Genomic DNA, 22,619 nt, shown 5'->3' with positions numbered 1-22,619 from the left:
TGGTAATAAGACAGTGCATGCAAAAAACTTCTAGTGTTTGCCCTCAGAGCAAGCACTGAATATGAATGCATATTATTGAACTGAAGCTCATTCTGCCAGAGTTCACAATTCTCAAGCATTTGTAATGCATTAATACTGTGTCACCACACATCATACTTAATCCTCATGGGGACCTTTTAAGGGAGAACACTTTTCATTTTCAGCTAAGGGAAACCGAGGTTCCAGGAGGCTAGGTACCTTAGCCAAGGTCTCCAATACCTCAAAAGGCTGAGCCAGCATTCAAAATCTATTTAATTGTAGACTTCATGGCCTTCAAGCTACGTTTCTTCCCTTTTTTGTGTTATTTGAAGTCTGAGCCTCATTTTCCCCCAACTGAGAAAACAAGTGGAAAATGACCAGCTCATGCGCCCGCAGGGAGGGTGGCCTGTGAAGGTGCACGTGTTCCTGTCTCCCTCTTCGGTCCAGGCGCCTGCCCTGCCCTCCCCTAATATCACGACTCTGCTCTCATGGCCCAATTTCCTCTTCCCCCTTAAGAGGAAGCTGGATGGAGGAGAGCTGCAGAGAAGGGCAGCCCCCAGCTCAGGGAGGGGATAATTTTAGCAGAGAATCCCTGGCAGAGGTAAGCAGGGGGGAAGGGAGGGGAGCTGTGAAATTCAACCTGATACTCATTCAAGGGCGGGGCGGGAAGGACATGCAATCCAGGTCAGAAACCTCGCTACTGCGCTGTAATTCCCAAACGTAGCACCCCCACAAAGAAGCTCTCCCCTGCTGAAAATGGGTACTTTGCTTACTCCCACTGTTCCAGTAATTTCCTAGCCTCTCTGAAACTTTGTATCCCTTCCTCTCTTGAGGACGGCCCCTTTTCCCTTGGGGTGCAGCCAACCAGGGTCAGCAGGCTTTTCATGCCCTTCCCTGTTGTTCAGCCAACTCCCTCCCTCCCCCTGGTGAGGTGCTCCAGCTCAACTCTTTTTGCTCTTTCCCCTCCATATCCCTCACCACTTCCCCCCAGGTCCCACTGATGCCTCCCACCACGAGGCTCCTGCAGAATCTCTCATCTCTCACTGGGCCCATATGCACTCGCACACTTGCCTCTCCAGGCACACACTTTAGATACACTGCGCCCCAAGGATTTTCTAACCTACAGAGCCCAGTGCTTAGATCTCCTTCATGCTGCCCTGAATTCTCTTAAAATCCGTGTCCGTGCTACAAAGCCTTAAATCCAACTTGGGACCATGTAAATTCTATAATCGTGACCATCCTCCTATTCCAGTCCAATCTCTTTCTCCAGCTTTCATCCCATAATCTACATAATCCAGAAGCAACAATGCTTGCTAATGACTCTTTGGTCTCATCTGACAATAAGAAATCCCAGTGCCACTACATTTTGGGCAGTTGCCTGTGGCCAAGACAACTCAGATGGGCCCACATCTGCATACATAATAAAGATCATGCAGCAGAGTAACAAAGGTGCTCGGCTCTGTGTCCAGCTTGTAAGGTGGTGAGGAATGCTGTAAGGGGCTAAGGAAATGAGAATACGTGGGCTTTAGAAGATTATCTGTGGAAACAGAGATGTCGGGCATACATCAGTAATAAATATGAGCGTTTATTTGGCACCTGAAGGCATATAAAATCCCGGCAGTGGGAAGTGGAAAGGTTCTATCACCCGAATACTTCCATATTTCGACCCAAGGGTAGAATTCTGCAACAAGTCTCCAAACCACCTGGCTCACCGAACAGGTATTTATTGAGCACCTGAACTACTACAGGCTGGGCACTGTGCCAGGTACCACAGGAGATAGAGGGCATCTGTCTTCAAGAGCCAACAGTATCAGTGAACAAAACACATGGAAAAATCTAGAGTATAAATACTAAACTTGTGTATATTTTAAAGGGAAATTTTGTCCCAAAACATTTATTGAAGACCTATCCTGTGCCAGGCACTGGGTACATACTGGAGAACAAAAGAGACAAGGTTTCCACCCTCAGGGAGCTTATGACCTAGTTGGGGAGACAGAAATGAAGTGAAGCAAGCAAACACGTAATTATAAATTGTGCTAAGTGCAATGAGGGGATTAAACAGGATACAGTAATAAGGAAACATGGAAGATTATTTAGAGATAGAAAGGTCTTGGGCAGGTGGCATTTAGGCCATGACTTGAGAGGACTGGAGCTCAGGAGACCCCAGAAGAGTGTCTGCGATGGTCCAGGGCAGGGAAAGAGCTCAGAATGTTTGAGAAACTGAGGAAGGGGCTGGGTTGTCACTTAGAGGGAAATCAGCATTTTGTGAGGTCCAAGCGGGGCGGGTAGGAGCCCTGCAGGCCAAGGTTAGGAGTTTGGACATTACTTGAGGTGTAACAGAAATTCGAGCAGGAGAGTGACCTGATCAGATTTATAAAGACCCCAAACGAAAATCTGCCATATAGAGATTAGATTGGAGGGGGCAAGAATGGAAGTACAAGAGGCCTTGAAGAACAGGGAAGCTTCATATGGCACACATGATAACGCATGTAACAACAGTCTCTCTAAAATGGAGACATATGGCAAGGGAAACAGGCCATATAAAATCAAAAGGGGATTTGATACTGAAACAGAAAGCAGGAACAAACTAGTACATGACATCCTTGAGCAGCCAAATGATCCAATTAAGTAGTATTTTAGACAGATTTGGTGGCAGCCATGAAAGGAAGAGAGGAGAAAAGGGGAGAAACAGGAAGTAGGGAGATAACAACTAGGACGCTTTTTAAAAGGGACATTTCAGAGGAAGAAAAAGTTGATAAGGGGACAGGTTATGGAGTATGAGGAAGCATACCACTCTTATCTGCCTCTGCTAACATTCTCCGCGAGGCTCATTTCAGTAAAAAAGCTGAGAGAGAATAACCGATTAAAAGATCTTTGGAACCTCCCTGGGCAAAGATCAACGAGTTCTAGGTACACGGCATCCAAGCTGTAGCCTCTGCCAAGAAGCTGGGTTCCTTGAGCCTCAAGGAGCCAACAGTGGAGAACACGGGCCTTCCACTGGGTGGCCCCGTGGTGCCGCAAGGGGCGCACAGGTCACAACCACACACACAGTGGCACAGTGTGCGTTTAGTCCCACCTGCCCTCTTGAGGCTAAATGAAAAATGCCTCTGTTGAATCCAAACTCTCAGGCGGAGAGAAACGGGGTTGGGATATGAAAGAAAGACAAGACAGGAGATGGCCTCTGAAACATCTTAACTAATAAAAACAACTAATAAAAGCAATTACCAAAGTGCTGTCTGTAAAAGCCCTGAGGGCGGGAACCAAACACCAGCAGCGAGGCAACCCACGTGCCCTCTCCCCATCAAGACCCTGTGTTCACAACATCATCCGCCAGGCGCCTCTACAGTAGCCAGACACTCCCGGCAGCCAGGCCAGCCAGAGCCCGCTCTACAGGAAGGGAGATTCAGCGAGACCGCTGGCCTATGGTCCCTGGCGCTAGAAGACAGGGAGGAGCCGATGAGGGGCGTGGTGTGCCACAAGCCTGGGAGATTCCCGATCCCTGAGGGGGAACAGAAACCATGCGTCCGAAGAGAAAAGGCCCGGTGGCCTCCGTGCCGACAAGGATGGCCTCACGACAAGGAGGGCCTCACGTGGGAGGGTGTCCCGGGAACAGGTAGAGGTGCCGGCACAGGGTGCTACAGTACTCAGACATCTCCTTGCACCGGTGGAACTCTGTGCCGGGGGCATAGCCTTCACGCTCCTTGATAAGTGCGTTCACCTGGAAAGACAGGAACCAGTAGTCCAGAGTCTGAGAATCTGGGGTTTGCACAAGAGGAAGGGTAGGGAGGTTATGAAGGATGGCGCAAGGGAGGACGAGGAGGAAGGGGGAACACCGCGCAGAGGCTACTCACCGTAACAAGCATGTCGGCCACGTGCGTGTCACAAGCCCTCTCAGAGAACACTTGAGTGAGGGCCTCAATGTACCAGGAGCCCCGCTTGGTGTTCCGCATGGCAGCGGTGCCTGCAACCGGGATAGTATTAACCACACTGCGGAGGTCACGGGATACCTCACGCAGCTGGGTGTCCCAAAGTAGACTTCCGTGGTACCCTGTACCCTCCCCAGTCAGAGAGCCCAGCACGCGAAAGAGCACGTCTAAGAGGGTGCAGCCTCGGACTGTGGCTGGGGGCTCAGGATACCTCTGAGGCAGGCATAGCCGCAGATCATGTCCGAGCGCGTGGGCAGTCGGGTCTTCAGCATCTCCTTGCTGTCATCGCTCTCCTCGCACTCGGAGGACCCCGCGCGGTTCTTTCCGTCTTGCTGGTCAACCCCACGATCTGTTTCATCTGTACCAACGGCAGACAGGACGGACAAACATGTTATTTCCTCCCATTGCTCTGGGGCCTGCCACAGGCAAGCCAAAGTTCCTTATGGCCTTGACTGGGAAGAGCCACTTCCAGCTGTTGCCTCCGACTTCTGGCTGCTGAAATTAAAAAACAAAACAACAAAACCATTACTCCCATCCCTGCCCCAGCACGCGTCCATTCCTCGGGGGAGCACCCAGAGGCCCGGCACCACGCTCAAGCATCTGCACATGTGCAAGGTACAGGGTCTGAGCTCCATCCGTGCTGTGTAAATCACAGAGTGCTGATCAAATACTCCTTGTAAACAGAACTAAAAATCATATGCCCATGATTTACTTGTTCAATTAGCAATGTACCTGCCAGTCACAGTGCTTTTTATTGCAAAACACAAATATTGATAATGCAGCTTTGTATCAAAAAAACAAGTTAATAAATCAATATGATTACATGTAGGCTATGTAAAAACCACCTCAAATCTATGTTATGAAACTGAACATGCTCAGTTTCCAAGGTATTTTGGTATTTTTAATTTCATAAGCCAAATTATAGCAGATATCCAAGATCTGAGAGAAATTTATAAGAGGAAAAACTTAAAATTGCGGTAATTTGACTATTTTCTTCTAGATAATTGAAAAAGAACACCATTATTCAATTTTAGCAGTTCCTCAACATACCCTGAGTATATCCAACCTCCTGATGCAGGCCTCCTCTGTGCCCAGACATAGTCTTATTTGGATGTTGCACTTTTATTTTGGAGGAGGGTGGGGTGAGGTCAGTAGCAGAGACAGAAACCGAGGACACCCAGCTCAACACACTTAAGCTAAGAGAGTATGCTCCTTTCCAGTACTTTCTGTTCCATGCAACACTCAAGAGCCTAAAAGGCAAGTGAAGCTTGAAGAACTATGGTGAAATGACCAAAATTCACTGATCCTACAGTTATCGAACAACTGCCATGTGCCAGGTACTGCTTTGCATTAAGCCCTAGGGATGTAGAGAAGGAGAGTCTCCTGCCCTTACGGAGCTCACATTCCACTTTGGGAGCCGGTCAACCGGGGAAGGGAGAGTAATTTCACAGACATCAATTACACGAACTAAGTGCAGGAGAAGACAGGTGAGCTCAAATCTTCAAAGGTCATCTCTTGAAGGATTTACTCTGAGAGAGAAGGTTCGGATTACCCTAGGAAAGAGCAATTTCTCCCTATCCAGCTCTGATCCTGTACACAGATCTCCGAATATAGGAGGAGAAAATGATCACGAGTATCTTCATTTCACTTTGCCAATAATACCTCCTAAAGGAAATAGGCCAAGCTAAATGTGTTCCCTCAAGAAAAAAGAAGCTTCTTTCCTCCCTTGGTGTCTCAGATCTATTAATCAATAAGTGTTATTGCTTCTTCCAATAACACAATATCCCATCTGTTTTCTGTATTATTGCTATTTTTTTAAGGAGATTAATTTTCATCCCTTCATTCAATATTTATTAAGTACTACCATATATCAGGCAGTGCTCTGGGGCTGGGCATCTAGCTGAACAGACACTAAGTTCCTGTCCTCACGTACTCTTTCCTCAGTGCAGTTCCCTAGCACGGTAATCGTCCTGGAAAAGAATTCATCACATTATTTAAGCTACCAACAGCTCCACACAATGATCTGCTGAAGTCCAAAATCTGTTTGACTAAAGATTTATCATCAGTGGCCTACCTTATCTTACTACACACCCACATAGATACCCAGTCTCTAAATCAGATCCGGGCAGACTTCCAGCCCAGCACAACATCTGGGGAAGAGTGGGGGCTGTCCTTTTAGTCCTGGTGTGCTTGTGGTCTTGTATTCCTGTTTCGTCTGGAAGCCCCTATTTACTACGCCACACCTATGCAGATTTTATCATTTTGGGTCCAAATTAAGCCTTACTAAATTAAGTCTCTACCAAATGTGTTCAAACTAAGCCAACTTAAAACGATCTATTCCCTACTGCTTACTCCTTCACACATATGGTTTGCATCTCACTAATTTCACCCTTGCTTGAGGCCTCTGAATTATTCTCAAGCTACTTCACGTACATTTGCTTTCTCTTTCTAGTCATCGGTAGGCTATTTAGAGAGACACCACATTTTTTCTTCTTTTTTTTTAAAGAGGAGCAGTTAGAGAGCCCACACATTTTCTTTTGCCTTTGTGACAGTGCCTAGTGTAGTCACGTTGTAGAACCTTAATAAAATTATCTCCTTTGGTGATATTATGACATTATTAACAGTATTAACCATTTACATCTGTTGAATACACAACAGATAAAAAAAATTATTTGTACGTTAGGACAAAGTGACCTTTAAGCCAAACTATAAGCCCCTTGAGGCCACTAACCATGTAATAATGGTCATGGCTGGCATTTTCTGTGGATTTACTATGAGCCAGGTCCTGTGCTAAGTAAGCCCTTCAAGTGTATGATTCTATTCAGTGATCACAACAACCTTACGAAGTAGGTCTGATCATTATCTACATTTTGTACGCAGGAAACTAAGGTGGAGAGACATCAAGTAACTTCTCTAACTTGACAGAACTGGTCAGTGGTAAAGTCAAAATGTGACTCCAAAGTTAGAGTTGCCCTCCAGGATGAAGAGTATGCCCGCATGTCTTTGGAGCCTAGTCCTGGAGTCCTGGCTGCAGGCGAGAAAGAAGAGGAACAGAAGTGTCTCAGGGACAAGTAAGAGACAAAGCCCGACCTGGGGCTTCTGCACTGCAACCCTGCCCGGTACAAGGATGATGAAGAGGCAACGATGGAGCGCAGGTGAAAAGACGAGAGGGGAAGAGGGATGCAGGAAGGAAAAGAGGAAGTGAAAGAGAGACAGAAGAGACAGACAGAAGTGCCTCAACTGCAGTGAGTAACAAAAGAAAGCGCAGCAGAGTTAATAGTGCAGAGGTGACAGAGTTCTCACGAAGGAAGGCAAGGCACTGAGAAAGAGTCTTGAGAAGAGGGTAAGGTGGTGCACAGAGAGCTGACCAACCTGAGAGCCATGGGCTGCCCAAGTCCCAGCACACCCCATGCATCGGGAGACACTTACAGAGCAAGAGAGGCGGTGGCAGCAGTGAACAGAAGGAGGTGCCCAAGGGATCCGATAGCACCTGAGAGGAGCAAACAGGAAAGTGAGAGCTGGTGGGAGGCTGCCCAGGAGCCACCACCCGGGTGCTGGTCTGCCAGGGCACTCACCTCCACGGCAGGCCTGGATGAAGAACATTTTCGGCTTGTTCTGTAGGTTTGGGCAACTAGCGTTGTCAAAGAGCCGAAAAACCTCTTGAAGCTGCCAGAAAGGAAGGAAAGAGAAGGGAGGTTAAGTAGCCCGCAGGGCCTCCTGAGTCCTGTATTGGCCACAGCAGCCATTACAGGAGAGATGGCTAGGCAGGAGGGGAAGTCACCGAGCTCAGACAGCTGTCGGACACGAGATGACACACACCTGAAGCAGTTTGCCATCCACACCGTAGATGCCTCCCTCCACGCCATGAGAGAGGAGCGCCACTATGCAGGAGTCAGTGACACGGTGGGCAGGTAACTGGGCAAAATTCTGAAGTTTCTCTTGCATTTCCTGCAGGAAAAATACCTTTTGGTTAGTGTCGTTCACTGTAGTCTGCGCCAATATCATCTTTCTTTGGTGTCTGAACCCTGAGCTATTAGAAGACCTGATGCGTTCTATATATTATGTGGCCAATGATAACAGATGTCAGAGACCCTATGAGAGGCTAAAAAAAGGCTATGGACTCATCACAAAAATGCATGACTTCAGACACAGAATTCTGAATATAATTTCACAAAATTCAGACTCACTGAGATACGTTAAGAACTCCTGGACTAAAGCAAGTTACTAATGAAGCTAATCATGAGATAGTTAACTTTATCCACTCCCCAGTCATCAACCAAATCTTCTAGCAAATGCCCTTGTATAAAAATGACACAAGGAGGACCACCAGGTGAGTTATGAGTGAATCAAATATTTACCCAGCCATAAGGAAATAAGCTGTTCTCACTAAGGGCTAACAGGATCATGACAATAGAGAATACTAGCACTTTTATGCTATTTTCTGTCTGAGATTTTAAGTTCCCAGAAACAATGATGATATCTGTACAAAATGCTCACTTCAGGGAAGAGTGTGCTGTAAAGATAATTAAGCACAGGGCCATGGGTACATACATGGGCTACAGGATCAGACAGACCTAGCTTTGATCCCTGAGTTCATAAATTAGAATCAATTATTTCGTCCCTCAAAGCTCTAATACTCATTTTGTAAGAGGGTAATTAAGAGTAAATTTTTTCCAAGTTTGTATAAAGATTAAATGAGATACTGCATAGAAAGGATTTAGAATTATGACTGGCACCTACTGCAAAGATCTGCCATTATTATAATGTGCATATCTTACAAAGAGTAGCGATGTCATTTTCTCAAAGAAACCTACTACTGGTCAACCTTGTAGTCCAACTTAAGAACCTTACTTGTCATGCACCAGGTTGCCACATGTGAGTATCACTCTACCTTAAACACTTGGCCCATCCAATGGCAAGCTATACAAAATAGTTTAATAATCCAATTTAAACTATTAAATCCAGGTCTCCCTCTACAACTAGAGAAGTCTGAATGGTCCCTCCTATTTGAGATGAGCAGGGAGAAAGCAAGTTCATTTTGACTATGAATTTTAATATCATGAAAATGAATATGCTATCTAGGCACATTAGTTACCATGTACAGCCCCCAATAAAAAGCACACTTGTATAATACATTTCTTACAAGTTCTGGAAAGTTGTAAGAAAGGCAAAGTCTTGGGTCCTAGCAAACTCCAGGTGATTCTGACATGCTAAAGTTTGAGAACTACTAATCTATTTGTTCAGAATACTTCCGTTTGCAGATAATGGAGACAATTATACAAAAGCCTTGAAAGGCTGCAACTTAAACTGGATATGAAGAACTTGGCTTTATTGAAAAGTATGTTCATTTTCTGGGCAAAGAGAAGCCAATCATAATATTGCAAATCTTACGGTAATAAAAAGATATCCAAAATTCATTTATTTCTAGAATATATAATCTTAAGAGAATACATGAGTATGAATGTTCTTCTTGAGTCGACCATAATAGAATTGTAACATAGAGTAGTTGAAGTTCATTTTACTGGAAGAAGGTTGTAAAAATGTATGTTTGGTACCTACTCAAGAGCATTTTGACCTTAAGTGAGACTATCAGGTCAGTAAATAGTGGACAACAGAGCCCAAAGTAAAAACACACACACTTAGTAATTGAATTTAATAGTACTAAATGGACAAATGGGGGTTATATCATTTGGGTAAAATTTTCTGAAAGCAGCAAAGCTTAAAATAGGATCTCTAGATTTATTCCTGATAAAATTACAGTACTTCTAAAAATAGCAGAGTTCTTAACCAGAGGTTGGGGGACACAAGAGAATAACCTATAAACCCTCTGAAATGATACGCAAAACTTTACGGCTAGCTGCATTTTCCAGGAATGAGCCATAGCATGTCCTTACATTTTCAAAGCAGTCTGTGACCCAAATGTAAGTTAAAAATCAATACCACATGGCGGGAGGGTGGGGGGGGGGGTGCCTGGGTGGCTCAGTCAGTTGAGCGTCTGACTTCGGCTCAGGTCATGATCTCACAGTTCGTGAGTTCGAGCCCCGTGTTGGGCTCTGTGCTGACAGCTCAGAGCCTGGAGTCTGCTTCAGATTCTGTGTCTCCCTCTCTCTCTGCCCCATACCCACTCATGCTCTGTCTCTGTCTTAAAAATAAATAAAACGCTACAAAAAAAATTTTTTTTTTTTAATTTTTTTTTTTTTCCAACATTTATTTATTTTTGGGACAGAGAGAGACACAGCATGAACGGGGGAGGGGCAGAGAGAGAGGGAGACACGGAATCGGAAACAGGCTCCAGGCTCTGAGCCATCAGCCCAGAGCCCGACGCGGGGCTTGAACTCACGGACCGCGAGATCGTGACCTGGCTGAAGTCGGACGCTTAACCGACTGCGCCACCCAGGCGCCCCCAAAAAATTTTTAAAAAATAAATACCACGTGGTAAAAGGAAATCTGCCACTTTAAAATGTATCTCATTTCCTTGGGGTGCCTGGGTGGCTCAGTTGGTTGAGCGACCAACTTTGGCTCAGGTCATGATCTCACAGTTTGTGAGTTCGAGCCCCGCGTCAGACTCTGTGCTGACAGCTCAGAGTCTGGAACCTGCTTCTGATTCTGTGTCTCCCTCTCTCTCTGCCCTTCCCCCATTCATGCTCTGTCTCTCTCTGTCTCAGAAATAAATAAACATCAAAAAAAAATTAAAAAAATAAATAAAAATAAAATGTATCTCATTTCCTAATATACGATAACTGTTAATTCTAGAACAAGTAGCCTCATGGGAGGTGCAGTGACAGAAGACTTTGATGACCAGGAGGAAAACTGAAAACCTCCACGAGCAGTGAGAATACCAGTGTACTGTCCAGCACCGTGTAGTGGAGTGAATTCTCTAAGACTATACTATTTCAAATTTTTAAATGCAATTATTTCTAAAGTCAAAAAGGTATAATAGGGAGAAAAAAAGATCTTAACTTTTTTTGGTTCTCTTTGCTTGCCAAATAATTACATGAGAAAAGAGTTGAGTCTCTTGAGAAGTCCTACCAGGAAGAAAATATTCTGTGCAGATGCCCAAAGAACCAAATTATCACAACCACTGTAACTACCTGGTTTTAACTGTACTGAGAGTTTGATTGATTGGCCACTGTTGGAAACTGACTGTGCAACGTCCTCCTCATGTTTCTGAGTCTCCAGAGCTAAGGACCAGGCTACAGGGAGGGCTATCCCCCAAGGTTTAGTTCTATGCCTTTTGGTCTTCTGACTCTAACCTCCTTCTCAAAGATTTCATATTCTTATCACTTAAAGTATTTCTCCTGCACAGGTAATGCCCAAATGTTTGGTCCTGATTTCTCTGAGACCCTCAAATCCTTACTTAATTTTTCTTTTTCTATATGCAGTCATTTAACCACCGAGCACAAACAGTACAATCATGCCATTACGCTATTTTCCACACACATTCTTTCCCTCTTAGTCTACTATCACATTTCTATCTATAGGCTATTCTCCCTGCCTAGGACCCCTTCCCCACTCCTCTGTGCTTCAGGGGCTTCTATCTTTCAAGGCCAGCTCAAGTCTCACACAATCCATTTATCTTTCTGACCACATCTACTGAGGGGATGGTTTCTTTATCTTAACTACTGTAGAAGACTTGTCTACTCTTGCTTGGTCCTTAAGAATATAAGGGAAGTACTTCTTTTTTTGCTGATGTCAAGACTACCTCATCTGAGGTCCTGTGAACTCAAGAATCACATTAAAAAAAAATTTCTAGTAAATTTATAGAAGCAAACATACTTCCGTCTCAGCCATTGTAAAGTGTTCAAAATTAATTAATATTTATTTATTTTTATTTTTTTAAAAGTCGGCTCCATGGCCAGTGTGGAGCCCACCGTGGGGCTTGAACTCACAACCCTGTGATCTGGACACGAACTGAGATCAAGAGTAGGATGCTTAACCAACTGAGCCACCCACGTGCCTCTGATTAATTTTTAAAGTAAGTTCTATGCCCAACGTGGGGGTTGAACTTACAACACCAAGATCAAGAATCATATGCTTTCCCAACTGAGCCAGCCAGGAGCCCCTAGGACAATGTAACCAGAGAATTAGAATCTAATAGGTACTTGAATCTACATCAATTTTAGCATAAATGGGAATGGTATTTGTGAAGTGGGTTCATGGGTATACCAAATCTGCTGAATGCCTCTGAAAAACAGTAGTATATAGCTGACTTGGTGACTCAGGACTGTTGTTATTTATTTATTAAGTTTATTTTGAGAGACAAAGAACAAGCTGGGGAGGGGCAGAGAGAGGGGGAGACAGAGGATCGGAAGTGGGCTCAGTGCTTACAGCAGAGCCTGACGTGGGGCTCGAACTCACAAACCATGAGATCATGGCCTGAGCCAAAGTCAGATAATTAACTGAGTCACCCAGGCACCCCAGCACTGTATTTTTAATTATCAAGCATATAAAATCCCTTATCAACTGCATACAATTTGGAAAACTATGACATAATAACTTCCTAGTAAAAGGAATGGCTAGAGGGGCACCTGGATGGCTCAGTCGGTTAAGCATCTGACCCTTGATTTTGGCTCAGGTCATGATCTCATGGTTCATGAGTTTGAACACCTCCTTGGGCTCTGTGCTGAACAGCATGGAGCCTGCTTGGGATTCTTTCTCTCCCCTCTGTTCCTCCCCTACATGTGCATGTGCTCTCTCTCAGAATATTTAAAAAAGAAAAAAAAAAGCCTAGACCAAAAGCTCTAGAGAAACATAAATAAACATTCATTTTGTTAAGTGGTCTTCTAAGTGGTCTCTTGGTAGGAATTACGGCTGATGTCCTACCCTCATTCCCTTCACGCTCAGTAGACCTCTTAGGAAAGCATATAACCTACTTGAACAAGAGTCACAGCCTCTACTGACTGAGCCAGCTAGGTGCCCCGAGCATATAACCTACTTGAATATCACTTGATTACTACAGAAGCTGTTCCAGCCATGGCTTTGAAGCATGGATGGGTTTACTTCTCTGCACGGGCTATTATTGCAAAGGTGGTGAAAAGAGCGGTGGTAAATAGGTGGTAAAAAGGTGGTAAATAACAACACTCAGGTATCTACTGTTGAAACTAGCCTTACCAAAAGTACAGCATGTATACAATCATTCTCATAGAAGATAGCTGAGAAACAGAAATGAAGACCACAGACAATGCTGAAGACAAAACAAAGATTTCCTATCTCAACAAGTCAAAGAGAATTTCCTACAAACTCTGATTTTACCACTGATGTTCCCAAAAGCAAATTTGAGAAAGTACTATTATTCTGGAATCAAAATGAAGAATTAGGGGTGGAGAGATGGGTTAAATAGGTGATGGGGATTAAGGAGTGCACTTGTCATGATGAGCACAGGGTGATGTATGAAGTATTGAATTACTATATTTGTATACATGCAACTAACATACCACTGTATGTTAACTAACTGGAATTAAAATAAAAACTTAAAAAGAGCAAAAGGATGGAAATGGGAAAAAAAATGAAGATTAATATCTATTTACCAATAGGCTATCATCAATTCCAGAAGAGAAATACCTAAAGGTAACTAAGTCAGCAGTACGGCTCAGTAATTGGGGTTAACAGGGAAACAGGGAATAGCACACAATGAAAATGCTTGCGATTTGTAGGAATCTAGTCCGGAAGTAATCTACTCTAAGATCTGTCTTGTGGTCACACAACTGGTAAGGGTAAGGAATTTTTCCATGTTAATTCATGGAAACTGCCAAGAACAGCTCTAGCAAACTTTCACTTGCAAGAATTTTATCTGCCAAAGTAATCTTTTCAACAATAACTGGACTTGTAAGCAACAATATCAACCAAGAAATAAGTGTCCTGTGTCATCATGGCTTAGAAGTATCTTTCCTGATTGGCTGGGAGAATCTCAGTGTCTCCTCACATCCTGAGTGACTGTGAACCAAGTTTCTGAACATGGAAGAGTAAGAACCCAAACTGGGACTGGTATTGCTCAGGAGAGCACAGTGACCCTAAGCTTAACACTGGAGCTGCTGGCTGGCCTGAATTCTTTTTTTTTTTTTTTTTTTAACTAGCTTGCAAGGCAAGACACAGAACAGAATGAGTAAAAAGGTACAAAGGAAAATAGAACTCGAGGGGCACCTGGGTGGCTCAGTCAGTTTAGTGTCCGACTTCGGCTCAGGTCACGATCTCACGGCTCGTGAGTTTGAGACCTGCACTGGGTTCTGTGCTGACAGCTCAGAGCCTGGAGCCTGCTTTGGATTCTGCGTCTCCCTCTCTCTCAAAAATAAACATAAAAAAATAAAAATAAAAAAAAACCCAAAAACAACAAAAAACCCACCATAATTTGAGTAACACCTGAGTAACATCTATCCAGCAGGTAGAAGAGCAGTGAATGTTCCTGGCCCCAAAGTGTTGCCCAGCCCTCCAATGCACACATTAGATGTACCTGTGCAGTCTGGTCAAGTAGAACATGGACTTTGTAGCCTAAGAGCTTGAAAAGGGTAACCAGAGTGCTGTGGTCCACATCCCCTCCAGAGCGAAATTCCAGGTCTTTCTCTCCAGTGAAGTGTACATTGCTCAGCACCAACGCCAGGCCACGAGGCCGAGACTGCAACCTATAGGCCTGGGGCAGGATGGGGGTATGGGGGAGGCCAATTAGAGCTTCTTATGGACACAAACGATGTCTCCCCAACTAAAAAATCCGACACATTTCAAGAAAACAAAGCCATCCTATTTTCGTTAACCCCACCAGGTCAATACAGAGAAATGCCCAGAGAAGATAACCAATCAGTAATGCCTTTCTGACTAATAAAGCAGGAAGGAGATATATACACAATCTAAGTTCAGATGCCTAGGAAGGGTCTCCCATTTCCCAACTCTTCCTCTTGCATTCTGCATGACTCACCAGCTGGTAGTGTGTTTGATAAAACTCGGGAGTGCAAGGCTTCACCTGAAGGCAGGGAGGACCATCTCCATTGTCTAGGGAGTGTTCCACGGCATCTGTGGCACAGAGAGCCAAAAACACTAGTATACAATCTGTGTCAATCCTAGTACTTCACTGTAACTTAAGGCACCCCGTTGAACTGGGGTTTTAATAATTAGCGATTCTGCTCACTCCCCAAAACTGTCAAATCCAGGAGGGCAGAGACCCTATGTGCTTTTGCTCACTGCTGGATTACCCTCCCACATACCGTACTGAATGGGGTATCTGATAAAAGCCTTGTTCTAATCAATAGGCTACTCAGTCAGCAGGCTAGTGGCCCAAAATGTAGTCTTTGCTCATTCTAAAGTAGCGGCTTTAAGGAGCCAGGCCACTCGGGTAGGAATTTCCTACCTATACCTGAGCTAAGGGCTAAATACTGTGGAAAAATCATCTGTGATGGAAGGAAGCAGGCCCAACCAATACTCCATCTAAACTTTCCTGCTAGTCCCTAACAAATTCACGGAGGAAACTGTTCCCAGTATGAATATAAATAGGAATCGTGCTAGGGCAAAGTCAGATACCAGTCAAGAAACAAGTCAATCTGTGGGATGTGTTATGCCATCGATTCTCACCTGGAGACAGGCGGAGTTGCTTGTGAGGGGGACAGGACTCACACATCGGGAAGGGGAGACTCCAGTCGTTGTCACAGCTCAACTGTAAGAAACCAGGACCCATCATACCAGGTCTTAAGGAGATGATCCAGTCTGAATAAAACCATCATCTAGTCTCCCCAGCCCCATCTCAAAAATTCCTTTCCCACCAAACGAATCCTTCTCAACACACCACATGTCTAGGGCTCCATACCGGTGGGATTGCATGCTGAAGATCAGAGAGGGTAGTGAGCAACAGATCCTCCAGATGACCCTGCTTGGTCTCCCTCAGGGCCACACAGAAGGCATTAAAAGCCTGGGGACCCCTCTTCGGCAGCAAGTTGAGAAGTTCCACATTTTGGCTGAAACTGCCCACTTTGGCCTAAGATTAAAAAAAACAACAACATGAAATCATATTTACTTATCCAGCTATAATTTTCTCTCTCCAGACGACCTTCTTAGTAATCTCAAGAATCCTTTTACAGGAAAAATACATGTATGGGGGGAAGTCTTTCCTATTATTCTTAAATTATATGTCTTTTCTGTTTAAGGCTTTAGGGTAGAAGGGCATTTTCATTTCCTTAGTAAGGCTCTACATCCTTGCCATACTTTGTCATACTCCCACGACCAATTTATTTATTTGGTGTTTCTCTTTTGCTTCCAAATACCTGAATGTGCTCCCTCATTTCCAAGGTGATGATGTCCTTCTCTAGGAGGTGTTCTAACAGTTCACTCAGCAAAAGTTGTTTGGCCAGTACCACTCGGTTCTTTTTTAGTGCTTCCTGATGGTCAGGATGCATGCCACACACTCCCAGTATCCTACAGATTTAAGGCAGAGGGAAAGGCTGTCAGGTACAAGATTTGGCACAGAAGAGTAGAATGGAACAGCTGTGGGTAGACAGAACACAAAGAATGGGACTGCAATAACCAATATTAAGCATATTTTATTGAATCTGGTTAAAATCAAAGCAGTATTCAGCAGTAACACACTGGTCATAAAGAAATAACGTATAATTTTTTATGGAGTATGTTAAACTGAGACCATCCTCTGAGATGAATTAGTCTGTCTAGGGGAGGAAAATACCTATCTTCAAAAAAATGATACACACAGAAGCACACATGTATTTATGAGAAGAAATATTCCTCTGACACACCAATTTCAATTAAGAGATTATTCCAGGGGGCCTGGGCGGCTCAGTTGGTTAAGTGTCCGACTTTGGTGGCTCAGGTCATGATCTCGCGGTTTGTGGGTTGGAGCCCCGCATCGGGTTCTGGGCTGACAGCTTTGAGCCTGGAGCCTGCTTCCCCACTCTGTGTGTCTGTCTGTCTCTCTCTCTGCCCCTCCCCCACTCATGCTCTGTCCCTCTCTCTCAAAAATAAAGACATTAAAAAAATTAAAAAAAAAAATTTAAAAGATTACTCCAGAAAACCTTTTGCATTATTTATCTAGGCTGCTATAAATGATATGTTTAAAATGATCCCGGGTGAGGAATAAAATAATTTAATACAATGGCAAAAGTTCAAGCCAATCGCTGGCTTTAACACGAAATAAATGAGATAGGTGTACACACACGCACGTACTCTCGATCCCACTTATACCTATGGTTTTTAAAACTTAAGTTCCTGTGACAAAATGATGCTAGAAATAAGAACTGGGTAAGTAGAAAGTATGACAGAAAGTCACAGTAAATACAGAAGACAAACAGAATCAACATAACTTGAGATCACTTTAAAGAGTTAAAACATAAAGGCTAAATTCTTTTGGTAATTTAATAGAGATGGCTATTTCAAGGATTCTTGGTTTTGCTATTGGTTTGGAAAGAGACCAGCTTCTGTTTATGAATTTTAAAATTCCCATTTCCAATATATATCATCTCTGTGCCTAGTTTACATAAACCCAGAGCTCACCAGCCTGCTTAGTTCCCAAGAAGATGACAACAGTAAGGGTCTGACGGCGGGAAAGGGATGAGATAACAGCTTCAGTTTATAACTTTAAAGCCTATTTAAAGATGCATACTGGGGCGCCTGGGTGGCGCAGTCGGTTAAGCGTCCGACTTCAGCCAGGTCACGATCTCGCGGTCCGTGAGTTCGAGCCCCGCGTCAGGCTCTGGGCTGATGGCTCAGAGCCTGGAGCCTGTTTCCGATTCTGTGTCTCCCTCTCTCTCTGCCCCTCCCCCGTTCATGCTCTGTCTCTCTCTGTCCCAAAAATAAATAAACGTTGAAAAAAAAAAAAGATGCATACTGATTTCAAAGATATTAAAATGTGGGGGAGGGGGGATGAGGAATTTGCATCTTAGAATCAGTTAAATACCATGCATTTATAGGATGCACTTGGCTTAAGTCCAGGTTAGAGATATATAGAGGAAGGAAAAGCAGAGTCCTGGAAGAGCTGAGAGACCCAAGAGGAGGATGGCTTGTGGACCTTAAGGCAGAGGAAGTGGTCAGCAAAACATTCCCAAGATTGGAAGCAGCCAACTTCAGTTAAGTTTAGGGTTTGGGACAGTGATGTTTGAAACTCCATTTAAGCTTCGGGTTTCTGTTTATTAGAAATACTCCCATGACCCCAAACCTTCAGTAGAAACCTGCTACAATAGATCTGGAGAAATCAAAAACCTTATTTAAGAAATCACCTTAGGGGCGCCTGGCTGGCTCAGTCGGCAGAGTGAACAACTCTTGATCCCGGGTTTGTGAGTTTGAGCCCCACGCTGGGTGCAGAGATTCGTTTAAAAAAAAAAAAAAAGTGGGGCACCTGGATGGCTCAGTTGGTTAAGTGTCTGACTCTTGATATTGGCCCAGGTCATGATCTCAGAGTCAGCTGTGGAATTGAGCCCCGTGTCCGGCTCAGCCGGCAGTGTGGAGCCTGCTTGGGATTCTCTCGCTGCCTTTCCTGTGCTCTCTCTCTTGAAATAAATAAACTTAAAAAAAATTAAAATAAAAAAATCTTTAGGGTGACTGAGTGACTCAGTTGAGTGTCTGACTCTTGATTTCGGGTTGGGTCATGATCCTAGGGTCATGGGATCAAGCCCTGCATGGGGCTTTGTGCTGAGCGTGGAGCCTGGTTGAGATGCTCTCTCTCCCTCTGCCCCTCTCCCCTGCTTGTGCTTGTTCTCTCTTAAATAATAAATTAATTAATGAGTGAATAAATAGACATCTAAAAAATACATATATAAAAGAATCACCTTAGAAAACACCAAGCCAGTAACAATGATGGCATATATGAAACTCTGGTAAAAATAAATGTTATCAGGCCAACTGCAAGACAACATCACAGCTGGAGATGCTGGGTATTTCCTTAAGATACCTATCATTGGTGAAGCAGGTTTCCTCAAGTTTCTTCCCTTAGTTTACCAGCAGCATTTCAAACTTTCTCCTCCCTTGGTTTCCCTGATACTTTCTCTCCAGTCCCTCTCTCCGCCAACTGTTCCTGTTCCTTCACAAGATCTGTAGCCTGCCCTTGAATGTTGACATTCCATTAAGAACCCCCTCAAAGAGCCTCTCCCTATTCAATTTCACCCATACTCACAATTCACTAACTGACTCACAATTCTTAACTCTTTCAAGTTCTAGACTTAAATTGTCAATTAGGTTTAATTAGAAGCATTATCCATTCTCCACACACCTGCTGCTTTCTGCATTCCACTTTAGGCCAAAGTCTCAATTGTGGACTTTCCCAAAGTAATCATAATCATCTAGAACTCCAGGCCACAGATGGAAGGGGAGGAGGAAAAGGAGAAGAGGACACAAAAGGAATTCCTAAGTCTGGATTCTGTGTTTTTCTGCAGGTTCTGGCTCCAAAGCCCTAAGTTAATCTTCTGGGTCTGGACCACGAGGCATTAAAATGTTATCCAGGGTGATGCCTGCCATGAAATGATATAACTGGGGCAGAGGCGGAGACACACTGGGAGTCTCGGAACCACCTCGTCCTTTCAAAGTACTCAACCCCTAAAGCCCGTGTCGACTGCTTTGAAAACCTGATCACTGTACCCAAAGCAATACGTGTCATGATACAGTCAATCCAAATCAAATGCACATCAGGGAGAACTGCGAGGTCTGCAGATGTCATCCGCTTTTAAGGGGGCAAAGTTCCTCATATAGGAGTAGAGGGAAAAAAAGGATGGAGAATCTTTAAGAGAAGCCGAGATTCGGCAGTACCGGAGAGCTCCTCATGTCCAGAGACCCCTGGGGTTGGTCAAAGCAGGCTGGGGCAGTCGGCTCACGAGGAACAGGGCCGAGAGGAAGCCCGCCGCTCGCGCGCCCCTCGGGGACTCGCCTGGCCTCCCACCCTTGGCTGCACGGGTGGACACTGCTGCTTCCAGGGGCTCCGAGAGGAGGGGGCGCCAGGGCCATGATCCGTATTCCCTTCCCTGGGCCCAACTAAGGACCTGTGCGACCCTCCCTCACTCACCTGCGCCCTCTGTCAGCGGCCATTACCTCCTTTCGGTGCAGACAGGGCCGGGAGGCCGCGCTCGGCGCCGCCATTTACTGCTTTTCCCGGGCTGCGCGCGTACCGCCCACATCCAAACAAACGGAAAACCCTCACGCCCTCAGCATCCCTCTCCCCGCCCGCCGGCGCACATTGCGTCTGCGCGCTGCTTCTTCTAGCTCCACCCCCACGCGAGAGCTGCCCCGCCTCTGCCGTCGCCAGTGCGTGCGCAGGCACAGAGCCCTCGCGCTAGAAGCGCCGTCCAATGGGGTGAGAGAGCGCTCTTGGCGGAAAGGGAAGGGGCGGGGGGAGGCGAGGAAACACCCTGTCCTACGCGGGGGTCCGATTGGTCGTCGGTTCCCGCGGAAATCGCGGATGCCTCTCCGGCGCCTCCCACCCTGTCTCACCCGCCTATTGCAACGTTACTGAGACGGGTTTGGCCGGACTTTATGCTTTATTGAAGTTGAACTGTTGGGGCCAGAATAAGGAAGAGATAGAGGGCACTAGGCATTACACAGATACCACACAGTGGATGAAAGCCTAAGTGGGGAGCGCACTCCTGAGGAAGGTGGGTCAGCGATGGCCGAGCAGCTCCCAGTGGCTAAAACCTACATTACAGCCGAAGCACGATTCCGGAAAATCTAGTGTTCTGTTGGGATCTTAGCGAGCAGGACCCGGGGGGGGGGGGGGGGGTGCGGGGGTAAAACGCTGCGGTCCGAGCGCAGGGGTGAGGCTTAAGCGGTTAGACACCGTGCATGTGGCTCCAGCGCTTCATAGCAGGTGATTCAAGAGTCACCCTTAGGTACTCCGCCACCCCTGGCAAGCCCCTGTCTTATCCTTTCTGACCCTTGTCCACTCGTCTTAAAATCGGAAGTCCCTCCCCCCGGGGCAGTTTACTCCAGTTTCCCAATGGGGTGGGGACCCTGCCCTGGAGACTGCTCTTTAGCCCCAGGGCAGAAATTGCCCCTTACCTGGAGCAGGGGCTATCACGGCTTTGATTAGCTTTGCTCATCTAGGAGAGAGGGCACACTCCTGGTCACAATCAGCCCACACTGCCCGCAGACACAACTGGTCCACCGTTCTGTCCCTAGGAAGGCTCCCACCTGTCTCCAGCAGTTGCTCAAGATAGAGATTGAGAGATTTGTGGATGACCTTGCATTGAAAATACAGTAGGCTTTGGGATCAGAAGAGTAAACATTTTTGTGCTATTTACTAGCAGTGTGCCCCTGTGCAAATTATCAAACTCCTCTGACCCTTGGGATCCTTATTTTTCAAATGAGGGCAGTAATACCTCACAAGGCTGGGAAAGTCTTCTTGTGCTAATAGAGATGAAGCACCCAGAACAGAAGCAACATAGCTGTCACTCAGATGTTTCTTTTCTTCCTTCTCCAGATTCTCTGGGTCACTCCTCTCATACTCGTCTAACTCTGGAAATATCAGATATGGGGTAGGTCACTGAATGTTACTCGAAGACTCCAACAGTGCTATGTACATCTCAGCTGGGAGAGGCTTAGGATAGCCTGACTCCCCTCGGTGTTAAGTTCCCCACGTGGAAACAGAGTTCCTGATACGTGGCAGGCACTGGGAAATGTTGGTCAAATGAATGAATGAGTCTGGCGCAGAGAGGATATATCCTGGCATAGTCTTTTAGGGGGGTGTCCGGTTGTTTTCAAAGAAAACATCATCAGGTTGACCAAAGCTGACATCATAGTCAGGGGGTGGGGTAAGAGGCTCCAGTTTGGGGGGCATCCCCAAGATCTGCAGATCAGGAGCAGTGGACACAGCTCGGGGTCCCCGAAGCCGAAGGCTGATTGGAGCTCTTCCAGGGTTTCCTGAGGTCGTGGATCCCTCTGAGCCCACTCGCCTTTCCAGTCTAGCTCTTTCGGGCCCCTCTGGATGGCCAGGCTGTCCTTCCTCAAGTACTGGAGGGGTTACAACACTGCTGTAGGGGGGTGGTTGACCCAGCTCTTGGGGGCGGCACTGTGATTCCAACACCACAGCCTCTTCATAGGTTGGCACCTCAAAGGCCTCGTTGTCGCTGAGGGAGGAGAAATAAAATCACTGGTGGCCTCCTGTGTGGAGTCCTTTTCCGCTTTACTGTCTTCTATTGGCAAAAGAACCTTCCACTAACCCCACCCCCCACCCCCTCATTGATACTAGTAACAGGGAAGCAGAGCTATATGCCTGAGAGACTAGAGGGACACCAGGAAAAAGGGGCCATCATGTATTCCTAGAATTCTGCCCGACCCTTAACTCACCGTGCATTGCTTGAGGCCCCCGAACTCTCGGTCTGCATGGATCGGAACCCCCTTTCCAGAATACAGGCCAGGAGGCAGGCAAACAAGAAGAAGCCACCCAAGGTGAGAAAGAAATAAGCAACAGGGGCGATGTCTGGCTGTATGCCCAGCAAAGCCAGCCCCAGGAGGAAGGAGGCGCAGCACAGGAAGAGAAGCGGCTTCTCCAGTCTCCCCCAAAACTGTCTTGGCACCATGGCCCCTCCCCAGGCTCCTGCAAAAAGACACACAGGTATTGTGTCTAAACTAGCAACTGGCGTCCCGGCCAGGTCAGATTCCGCAGTAACCATATTGGACACCTTTGGGTCTCAGGTTCTTCAGTCTCAAATCAAATAAATGGCCAAAACATATGACCTTCAGGGTTCCCTTCAGCTTTGTAATTCT

At 45.8% G+C, this 22,619-nt stretch overlaps 2 protein-coding genes across 4 annotated transcripts; both read right to left on the bottom strand.

The window, feature by feature from the left end:
* Positions 1-1,583: 1,583 nt before the first annotated feature.
* On the bottom strand, positions 1,584-20,091 carry CASP2 (caspase 2). 3 transcript variants are annotated; one of them, XM_043589781.1, is made up of 11 exons: positions 19,924-20,087; positions 16,187-16,337; positions 15,733-15,900; positions 15,501-15,582; positions 14,851-14,945; positions 14,392-14,568; positions 7,764-7,892; positions 7,520-7,610; positions 4,156-4,302; positions 3,870-3,979; positions 1,584-3,736 (listed from the first exon to the last, which is right to left on the bottom strand). In XM_043589781.1, exons 1-11 carry the CDS (start codon positions 19,995-19,997, stop codon positions 3,605-3,607), a joined length of 1,356 nt encoding a protein of 451 aa, XP_043445716.1. In that variant the 5' UTR covers positions 19,998-20,087; the 3' UTR covers positions 1,584-3,604. The 3 variants fall into 3 exon arrangements, with proteins under 3 accessions (XP_043445716.1, XP_043445717.1, XP_043445718.1); XM_043589782.1 differs by lacking the exon at positions 14,392-14,568 and having other exon boundaries at positions 19,924-20,091; XM_043589783.1 differs by lacking the exons at positions 1,584-3,736; positions 3,870-3,979; positions 4,156-4,302 and adding an exon at positions 7,370-7,434.
* Positions 20,092-21,123: 1,032 nt separating this feature from the next.
* TMEM139 (transmembrane protein 139) lies at positions 21,124-22,619 on the bottom strand. Its single transcript, XM_043589786.1, has 2 exons — positions 22,200-22,619; positions 21,124-21,979 (listed from the first exon to the last, which is right to left on the bottom strand). Exons 1-2 carry the CDS (start codon positions 22,523-22,525, stop codon positions 21,589-21,591), a joined length of 717 nt encoding a protein of 238 aa, XP_043445721.1. The 5' UTR covers positions 22,526-22,619; the 3' UTR covers positions 21,124-21,588.

This window comes from Prionailurus bengalensis, chromosome A2 (genome assembly GCF_016509475.1).
Source record: "Prionailurus bengalensis isolate Pbe53 chromosome A2, Fcat_Pben_1.1_paternal_pri, whole genome shotgun sequence".
Classification (NCBI taxonomy): Eukaryota; Metazoa; Chordata; class Mammalia; order Carnivora; family Felidae; genus Prionailurus; species Prionailurus bengalensis.
Note: the sequence above shows the minus strand (reverse complement) of the source record. Positions and strands in the feature narration are given on the sequence as shown.

Coding starts and splice junctions, on each gene's coding strand:
- CASP2 (XM_043589781.1), bottom strand. CDS start 19,997: ATGGCGGCGCCGAGCGCGGCCTCCCGGCCCTGTCTGCACCGAAAGGAG. Junction 15,583..15,732: donor TTCAGCATGCAATCCCACCG/GTATGGAGCCCT, acceptor GGTTTCTTACAG/TTGAGCTGTGACAACGACTG. Junction 14,569..14,850: donor ATCAAACACACTACCAGCTG/GTGAGTCATGCA, acceptor ATCCTGCCCCAG/GCCTATAGGTTGCAGTCTCG.
- TMEM139 (XM_043589786.1), bottom strand. CDS start 22,525: ATGGTTACTGCGGAATCTGACCTGGCCGGGACGCCAGTTGCTAGTTTA. Junction 21,980..22,199: donor GGGGCCTCAAGCAATGCACG/GTGAGTTAAGGG, acceptor CTCCTCCCTCAG/CGACAACGAGGCCTTTGAGG.